This window comes from Colossoma macropomum, unplaced genomic scaffold (assembly GCF_904425465.1).
Source record: "Colossoma macropomum unplaced genomic scaffold, Colossoma_macropomum, whole genome shotgun sequence".
NCBI lineage: Eukaryota > Metazoa > Chordata > Actinopteri > Characiformes > Serrasalmidae > Colossoma > Colossoma macropomum.
Genome location: NW_023494793.1, coordinates 19379811 through 19389703, shown reverse-complemented (window position 1 = coordinate 19389703; position 9893 = coordinate 19379811). Strand labels below are relative to the sequence as shown.

The 9893-nt window shown below is 38.9% G+C and overlaps 1 protein-coding gene across 1 annotated transcript; it reads left to right on the top strand.

Annotated features, from left to right (window-relative positions):
- The first annotated feature begins 835 nt into the window (after positions 1-835).
- On the top strand, positions 836-9014 carry adipor1b (adiponectin receptor 1b). Its single transcript, XM_036578743.1, has 8 exons — positions 836-1266; positions 2108-2315; positions 3277-3405; positions 3794-3965; positions 4296-4482; positions 6205-6392; positions 7011-7204; positions 8204-9014. The coding sequence occupies exons 2-8, from the start codon at positions 2178-2180 to the stop codon at positions 8330-8332; spliced, it is 1137 nt and encodes a 378-aa protein (XP_036434636.1). The 5' UTR covers positions 836-1266; positions 2108-2177; the 3' UTR covers positions 8333-9014.
- Positions 9015-9893: the final 879 nt, after the last annotated feature.

The following is a 9893-nucleotide window of genomic DNA, read 5'->3' as shown; positions in this document are numbered from 1 at the left end:
AAAGCCTTAATATTATTGATTTATCACTATTTAGTAGTATTTACACCCCTCCTCTGATAGTTATAACTTTCCTTATCAGCCAGTATAACTCAGGCATCAACGGCATTAACATATATGCATATCATGAGCATCATTCCTGTTTGTAGTTATGCTTTGTTAAAGGGAAATTCCACATATTTTAACAAAACTTACAGACTCAGACTTCTTTACAGTGATGGTGACAGAAACTAGGGAATGAGATATCTACAACACAATTATAGCTGTTTTGTTTACCATCCAAAACAGCCAGTGGATTTGTATGTTTAGGTCCCATACTTTAACACAAAACTATCATAAACAATGTCTCAGGCATCAGGCAACATATACATAATCTATATAACATAATGTATGCTTTTGTGTGCTAGCTTTCAGTTACACCTGTCTGGTGTCACCACCACTGTAAACTACTCTGAATCAGTACATTTTTCTAAAACAGCATTTCACATCAAATCAATCTGAATGATGTTATTTATATTCTAACCATTTAATTCCGCAGGACTTTTGAAAAAAAGGGATAATTCCTATTCAACATATGGGTATACAATATGGACGTTAATGCTGTTTATGTTATACTTTATCAGTCCCTAAAAGGGAATGGTGGATTGTCATCTTGGCTACGAGAAATGGGGTCTTATTGAAAGGTGGCCTTGTGAAAAGTATAAACTTGAGACACTTAAGTAATGCATAAGAATTACCATAAGTAGTCTATCGTATTTAAATATGCAGTACAGAGCACTGTATCGGGATATTTGCCCTGCCCGCGTCTTGCTGGTGTCTTAAGTCTCTTCCCCCTTTTTATCGCAGCACTTACTGTGCTGAGTTTCACAGCTCGTTATGCTGCTGACAGACGACCTGCTTCCAGGAAGGAGCCTCTCGTTAGCTGTAGCTACTTAACCATTAACTGCGCGGAGTGAGGGCGAGATAACAGCTCACAGTAGTTGTTTTCAATCCTCAGACTCAAACAGAAAACATTTTTCAACAACGTCTATTTCAGCCACCTCGACCTGACATCAGGCGACTCCACTTCCTGGTCGTTTTTAACCCAAACAAGCTAAAGACAGCTAGCTAGCTAGGTTAGCTAGAACCAGACCGGCTAGTCTGGCAGGCAGTCTAAACTGAATGTGTATCCAGCGACTTTTCCTTTCCGAGAATTTCCTCCTGATGCTGAAGTTAGCTTACTGAGTGTGGTTGAACAGCGCTGCCGTGGTCAACAGCTATCTTGAGCAGGTATGGTGGGTCTGTAACAACACTGACATGGCTAATGGAAGCATTTTATTTGTCTGTATAAATGAAATGAAGAGCGCTAGCGGCGCTAGCAGTCACGGCTGCCCTTATACCTTTGGTTGTTGATGCCATGCTTTGTTATGAGGTGCATAGTGGACTTCTCTGGCAGGTGGAGAGCATGTAACGTTATATCGACATACGATTGTTCAAATTCTTGAAAACGTCTCATATCCACGTTTTTTAAAACTGTAGATCAAGCTAGCCAGCTAACGTTAATTTTACCTTTACCACCAACTCAGACTGACATTACTTGCGGAACGAGTTGTGCCACGTCATGTAATAACATCGATGATATTAAATAGGTTGAAAATGTTAAAACAGTGTTTAAAAATGTCCTAGAACAATGATGAGCTGTAAACTTTTAGTTCTTACTCATGTTGTGAACATCTGCTTTGGTGGAATGAGAAGGAAATTCACTTTCAGAATTATAACTAAGACACAAAGTTAATACACCATTGCTCAGTGCGTTTACCTATTAGTAGTACAATTTTAATTAAATCCAGTTGAACATGATGGTTTGTATGCATTTGCACACATTGTCTGTGCTACTGTCTATATCACACATTGACTGTCTTCCAAGTTTTAGGCAGTGCTTACTTCCCTTTCATCATTTCATTTTTAGCTTCACAATAAAAGTAGGTCATCATTTTTATCTGGCCCATTTTTAGCTTTTTATTTTTTGTTTAAAATCTATTCACCTCACACCATGAGCTTAAATGCAGTATGTTGTTTTGTGTCTGCTTTGCTTCATTATTGTCCTATTGCCTTCTTAATGTCATGCTAGGATTTCAGGACTTTGACAGTCAGCTGTGGGGCAAGGTGGGGCCCGTGGGGAGCTTTAAGTTCTTCTCCCCATGACAACGCGACACCATGGCAACAACGGCTCCAGTAGTGATGCCGAGTGGCGGGTCTCAGAGGACGAGGAGAACATGGAGGACGTGGAACTCGCTGAACTTGGACCGCTGCTGACCGGTTCAGAGCCCAAACCCAGAGTGAGTGATGTCTGAATTAAGAGCAGAGAGAGAGAAATAAAAGAAAGGAACACTGTTAGTACACGGCCCATCAAAAGCTTAGGGGTGCCATGCTTTCATTTGAAATTTAAAGTTTAGTGCTTTTACTTTTCAATTGACCACTTAAACAGCCAGAACGTACTGGTGGGACCAGTTTTACTACAAACTTCTGTAACCTAAGAATTACTCAGCAAGTTTGCATTGTAGTCCATGTAGTTACTGAATAGTAAGCCTTATTTGGTTTTGTTAACATAAAATATATACTAATTTACAAAGTTTGGGTATGTTTTACCGTCAACTACCTTCACATTCAATAAAAGGACTTTCTTGGTATGAAGAGCGGGTTTGACCCAAAACTGCAATATGTAAGATTGTTTGTTTTGGTAAAATTGAAAGAAGCAGCATTACTAAATTAAAACATGGTGTGTGCGTGCGGCTGCGAGTCGCCCTGTAAAGCCTATAATAGTCATTAGAGTTCTCTGTGGATATAAAAGTGTTTTTATGTATACTTAAAGTAAAACATTAAAGTGTTTTTTGTGTTTCTAATTACATTTTGACTATGACATAATGATTTAATCACTATTATGATTTATGCTAGACCTGCATGTATCATCTACAAAATAATACAAATATCAGATTTTAATATTAGCTTTGTTTTTCAGTTATTTATTTTTTTTAGAACATACATATAGAATTGTTAGTTTTGAAAAGCTAGGTGCCCTCAAACTTTGGTTGGGCAGTGTATAAGTAGAAAAATACATTTGAACAATCAAAGGCATTAAAAGCTGAAGCATATATATTGCTGTGCATTGATGTCATTCTCAATTCTTATCAGTTCTGTCAAGAGCACTGCTTTAATTTCACCCTATTGACTGTATTTTGTGTTTTTCAGTTGCTGTCCCTGCATGTCCTTTTTAATTCTGAACTTAATTTGTATCCACAGGCTGCAGGAGCATTCCCAGATGATGACGATGATGATGATGAGGAAGAGGAAGGTCAGGGCTTGCGGATGGTCACGCTGCCCTTGCAGGCTCACCATGCCATGGAGAAGATGGAGGAGTTTGTGCACAAGGTAGACAGATACAGTGACATATATCAGGGCAGCAGTGCATGATATTTCACAAAGCAAAAATTATCAATTAGTCAGATAATCAAGTGTTTTGAGTAAGAGAAGAGATAAGGGACATTCCTGCTTAGCAATCCTCGTTTTGGGCTGTTATACAACTTACTGAGAAACCCTACTTCGTAAAATGTCTCCCTAGTCAATTTCTGGCATGTAATGTTGCATTAGGATATACAAACCTCCTATCCCATTTTAGCACTCTTACAAGCAATCCTGAGATTTATTGGCCTTAAATGGCAGCAATTAGTGAGCAGTAGTCTAATTTGTCAGCTTTGTATTTCAGGTGCATCTGAGAGGCACTTGTTGTTATTTTACCTATGGGCGATGTTATTTGCAGGTTTGGGATGGGCGCTGGCGAGTGATCCCCTACCAGCTGCTTCCTGATTGGCTGAAGGATAACGACTACCTACTTCACGGTCATCGGCCGCCCATGCCGTCATTCCGGGCCTGCTTCGGTAGCATCTTCAGGATTCACACAGAAACAGGGAACATCTGGTCACATTTATTGGGTCTGTAGCTAAAACTTCATGTGTTCATGTACTGTTGTATGTTTGAAAGAGTTTTAGTCTTATCTGTGTTTGCCAAGTAACCAGCGTTTTTAATCTGCTTCTTATCTGTTTGAGGCTGTCAATGGTAATTATGTTTAAGCCACTGACCTTACGCTGACTTTATTATAGCTTGATGTTTGCTTTTCAAATGATGGCCTCCACTTGCAGTAGTCTAAAGGCACTTGAATTTTGAATGACTGAAGAAACCCTTATATAACCATAGGTGTGTGATGACGATTAAGTCTCCACGGTGTTTACCACATGTTTATTATCCTGTTATTATCCTCTCAGGTCTCATTTTGTTCCTGTTTCTGGGCACTCTGACCATGCTGCGGCCAAATGTGTCATTCATGGCTCCTCTGCAGGAGAAGGTGGTGATTGGGATGTTCTTCCTGGGTGCTGTGCTCTGTCTTTGCTTCTCTTGGCTCTTCCACACAGTCTACTGCCACTCAGAAAAAGTCTCCAGGACATTCTCTAAGTGAGTACATGAACTATTTATAGGGCTATAGCAGTATTCAAACATGCAAACATGAAAATTTCCATTTTGAATGCTGAATGTCATTCACACTAATCGCATAGATTTAGCTTTTAATTTTAGAAAGTGGGGGTGGGTGAGTCTGCTGCCAGCCCTCTTCCCCAAACACAGCTCAGCAGCAGCTCATGGCCATTATTTGGTTAACTCACAGTTATAGTATTTATTTTTTTTTGCAGGCCAACCAGAGGTAATATATTGTTACTGAAACATCACAAGAAAGCCATGTTTTGGGAGCAGTAAAGTTGGTCTCATTTTAACATATTCATGTTCTGTTTTTGGTAGTTTTCTAACAGTGGTAAACCAAGACAATCAGCTTCACTTTTTTTGTTTGAAATTGCGTTTGTTGATTCCTGTAGACTGTTGTAACCGCTATGAGAGCTAAATGGCCATCTACAACTTAAATCACGAATAGCGATCATCAAGGGGGCCAAGCATGATACACCATTTCGGAGCCAGTAGAATACAAATGATGATTTGTCAAAGATAATAGTAGATACCTAAAGACTAATACAATTTTTGAATGTGACTTGCATTTACATAGATGTTGAACTCAGCAAGTAATAATTCTACAACAGTTACCCCTGTGTTTTAGTCTAGAGTTCACCAGAATGCACCAACATTTTCATGTTAAAATCCCTAAAAACCTCTCCTACAAACAATGCTGCTGAACCTCACTACAGAGGATTGGTTTCTGAACTTGTCACCTTTTTCACTGCTCATGAGTTTTTATGTCTGACTATTGGAGCTGGATTAGTTTTACCAGACAAAGTTCGGTAATATAATTTGTAACAGATTCGGTTGGCTAATTTTCCCAAATTACCAAAGATAGTCCAGAAGTACATATTAGCGCTACACACTGCATTTAATAACAACACAGAACACAGCAAGCATGGCAGTGAGAAGAACATGACATATGAGGAGGGAGGAGACACCTCATTTTACCCTAGGCTGTACTGAGGAACAGAGTGAAGTCTAGTCTCGCTAGAAATGATCTCGTAATGAGAATACACATCTGGGAACATGGATTAGTGCTGGATTAGTACGCTCCCTCTAGAACTCACCAACTTCCTCTAGTCTGTGCTCTTTAAACATCCAGATTACAATTACAATTTTGAATATCCAAAGAAAAATAGGCTAGCTAGTGAAATATTGGCCAACAGAACTGTTTATCCTTGTAAGAGGTAATGTTTATTTTTACCACGTAATGTGTTCTTGGCACACGCGAGACACACCAGCATGCTTGATCTGAGTTTTTTTGGGGGACTTTTTTTGAGCCATGCTAACTTACATTTTATTGTTGGGCTAATGACAGGCTTGTTGTCTGTCAGAAAGTATTGACAGGTGCATCATTGCCCCTCCTTTGAGTTCCGCTTTCTCGAGATATTGGACTGGTTTAGAAACGTCACACTCAGTTTGTTCCCACCTGCATAGGAAAACGTTTCCACTGAGACATTTAGCCCAAACATTCTGATGGTTGTCCGCAGATATTCTCATTATGAGAACATTTCTGGCCCTGCAAGACTTAAGTGATGTCATCCTTTAGCACGTTATTATTACATTACCATGAAGTCAGTTCAAGCAGGAGTAGTGGTACTGAGGTAAGTGTGGCTTTTGGTCTGCATATTTGTGCTTCCTGATGCTTTGCCCATGTGCGTGTCTCTTCAGATTGGACTACTCTGGCATAGCACTGCTGATAATGGGCTCATTTGTCCCATGGCTATACTACTCCTTTTACTGTTCCCCACAACCGCGGCTCATCTACCTCTCCGTGGTGTGTGTGCTGGGCATCGCCGCCATCATTGTGGCGCAGTGGGACCGCTTTGCCACGCCACGTCACAGACCTACACGTGCAGGTAACACACACACTTGTGTAGGTAATATACGCCCCAGCAATGTGCACATACAGACAGTGATTGACAGTAACTAAGTACATGAGCTTAAGTACTTTTTTAAGTATCTACACTTTTGTTAAAATATTTCCATTTTTGAAACTTTTACCTTCAGTTTGCTCCATTTCACAGTAAATTATCCCACTTTTTTCTTCACTCCTTTCTGAACGATATTATGTGGTAATAACTAAATTTTCTATAATATCCAAATGAATCCTTCCCTTAAATATAACAGTTTCCAACCATAGCTTGGCAACTGTAACTATGCCCGGGCAACTCTGACAAGCTTTCAGAAGCAATGCTGTAATGTTGTGTAGGGTATTTCAGACTTGAGACAGATTGTCAGAGTATCTCACTTTTATTTAAGTAATATTTTATCTGTACTTTCACTCGAGCAGTGGATTTGTGTACTTTGTCCACCACTATCATACAGATAGCACAGACCCACACGTTACGTTTACTCATGCAGATGCACCTTTCCAAGAAACAAGCTTTGTTTTTCAAAGAGTTATTATATGTGTGAGGAATGGGGAATGTTGAATACTAAAGAGTTAACTTTTTCATATTTATGTATATCTTCAGGTGTGTTTCTTGGTCTGGGGCTAAGTGGAATCATTCCCACCATGCACTTCACCATCGCTGAGGGCTTTGTGAAAGCCACAACAGTAGGTCAGATGGGCTGGTTCATCCTAATGGGTGCAATGTACATAACTGGAGCTGGACTCTATGCTGCACGAATTCCTGAACGCTTCTTTCCTGGAAAATGTGATATTTGGGTAAGATGTAAAAGCAGAGCACTTAAATGAGGGGTTTAAATAAATTGAAGAGTGAAATTGGCATGAAGCAAGCTGTCAGACTAACTGATGGACATTTATCATTGTAGCCCATGTTATATATTGTTAACTAATTTCAGTGTGAAATGGAAAAATACCATAGGTATGGAGTGATGAAATCTATGTTGTTTTCACACTTTTTTTCACAATCAAATAAGATTGTTTGTTTATTTTGTATTGGTTATTATTTGTTAAAGCTGCACCATGTAAGATTTTTGTTAAAATTGAAATAAGTAGCGACCCAGAAGGATAAGCTGTTTAGATGATGGATGGATGTATGAAATAAGTAGCATTACTCCCCTCATCCTGTAAAGCCAGAAAAAGTAATTTAAAAATCAAACCGTTAGGTCTGATTTCAAGGGAATTTTTAAGACCATTTCTCTATGTAGTAACGTTACGTGCATAGGGTCAAAAAAAAGGTTCAGCTCGATATTTAGGTCCCAAAAAATAACATTATACTAATAGATATGATAACAATAGTAGATAATTCACTAACATCCTCAGAAGGCACGTCCTTCACTGAGTTTTGACTGAGTTCTCTGAATACTCTTTCAACGTGCTTGCAATCATCAGGTTCATCCAGTCAGGGAAGGGGTCCAAAGCACAACCAGTGTTACAAAATGTTGTTCTGCATGTTGCATGCAGTTACACATTTTCACCATAGAGGTCTCCAAATTCCCAAAACTTACATAGTGTGGCTTAAAAACAACAGTCGCATGTGACCAGTAGACTAAATGTACAGCCATTCCATTTGATCACAATTTCTCTTTCTTGTGTTCCAACAAGTTCAGAAATATATAGACAAAAGGAAAGTTTAGATATTGATATTAACAAGTTAAGCAGAAAGTCAAAAGTCTAGCTGCAAACAGAAGTCTGTTGCTTTTTTCTGTCATCTCTATGTGCCAACGATTCTCTCTCTTTCTCCAACTCTCCTTTCCACAGTTCCAGTCCCATCAGATATTCCATGTGCTAGTGGTGGCTGCAGCATTTATTCACTTCTATGGTATTTCCAACCTGCAGGAGTTCCGCTATGGCCTGGGAGGAGGCTGCACAGACGACTCCCTCCTCTAAACATCATCCTTCCCTCCCCTTATTTGCTGTACTTCAATGTTTCTTCCTTTCTCCTCAGTACTAGTGTGCTGACTACTTTGAACACTCCTGAATCAACAACAGCTGGAAAAGAGCAGGTGCACCCATCCACCTACTACCCAGTGAACGCTGATCAAAAGTTGTACTGAGTCCAAGATTAGTGATTTTAAAGGATTACTACATTTATTTTAAAATGTTTATGTTATCACAGATGATTTAATATTGAAATACTTGAAAACCTTGATGAGGGAAAATCTCAGAGCTCAGTCAAGTGTTTGTTCTCGGTTCAGTTTTCAACACAATGTCAACAAGTACACTGTAAGAGACGTTCAGACATCGAGCACTGGGAGCTGTCTAAACAGCACTACCTCTTTTTTTCCTTTCTGGTCTCTGCACACTGCTGGGTCAACATGCTCCAAATCTGGGAGTAGTAGCTACAGGTTATGGACTCCACAAAAGTTTCTAATTTTACAGAATTTTATGAGAACCGAAATGAAATGTGAATGTCATTTATCTGCTGTAAATGATTTCATGTGACCTATAGAGTTTGTGAATTGAACTTTCTTATATACATTTTTAGATGTTTGAATTTTCCTGTAAGGTCTCACGGTCAATATGTATCTCACATGTTCTTTTTAAATAAATAAATAAATAAATAAATGAATAGCAGAAATATACATTATATAATTTAAAGGGTATATGTCATGGAAATGCAATTTTTTTCTTACTTTTTATGAAAGAAGAGTTTAATGTAGTACAAAAACTGTTCAAATAAAAAAACATTAACTCTCCAGTTTATATGTTGAAACTAAACTGAAAAGCATCCTGTTTAAAAGTCTTCGTTGTTGTGAAGTCACAAAAACCAACGCATTTATGGCTTGGTTTGAGACAAAGTGTGCCTCACCTTGGTGGTTGCCGGTTGTGGTTGCAGGAGACGGGAAACTGGACATTTTGACCAGCAGCGCCCATTGTGAGCTGGCAGCTCTTGTGGTGTTTACCTATCATATCTAACATTTGAAGATTATAATTTGAATTTCACATACAAAAACAATAACCACATTCACTACACATTATAATGGACTATGTGCTGTATTCAAAACTGCAGCTGCCTCGCTACCGCAAGATTTTAAAGGCATATGTCATCATGATATGATGCTGGTGCCACTGCAGGTCAGACAAAAAATATTATCAGTATGCACCATACTAAGCCAGGCAGCGGTCGGTCTGTGCAGCACCATATTAAGTCGAACAAGCCTTACATAACCAGCTATTCAGCCTAGAGCAGTTGAGCTCCACCCATTCATGCTGAAGTCATAAAGAGTGTTTCAGCCTTTTTGAATGGGGCTCAATAGAGCACAGTCAATCAGAAAAGAGATCATTTACATATATCAATCTTAAAAGCACAGTAACAAGAACAGAATTCTAAGGGATGACATTGGGAAAAAACTAATTGTGACTGTTCAAACTGTTTCAAACTGTGTTTGAAAGCTCATAAACATCATAAGTAGCCCTTATGATAATAAAATAAAACATAAAAATGTTG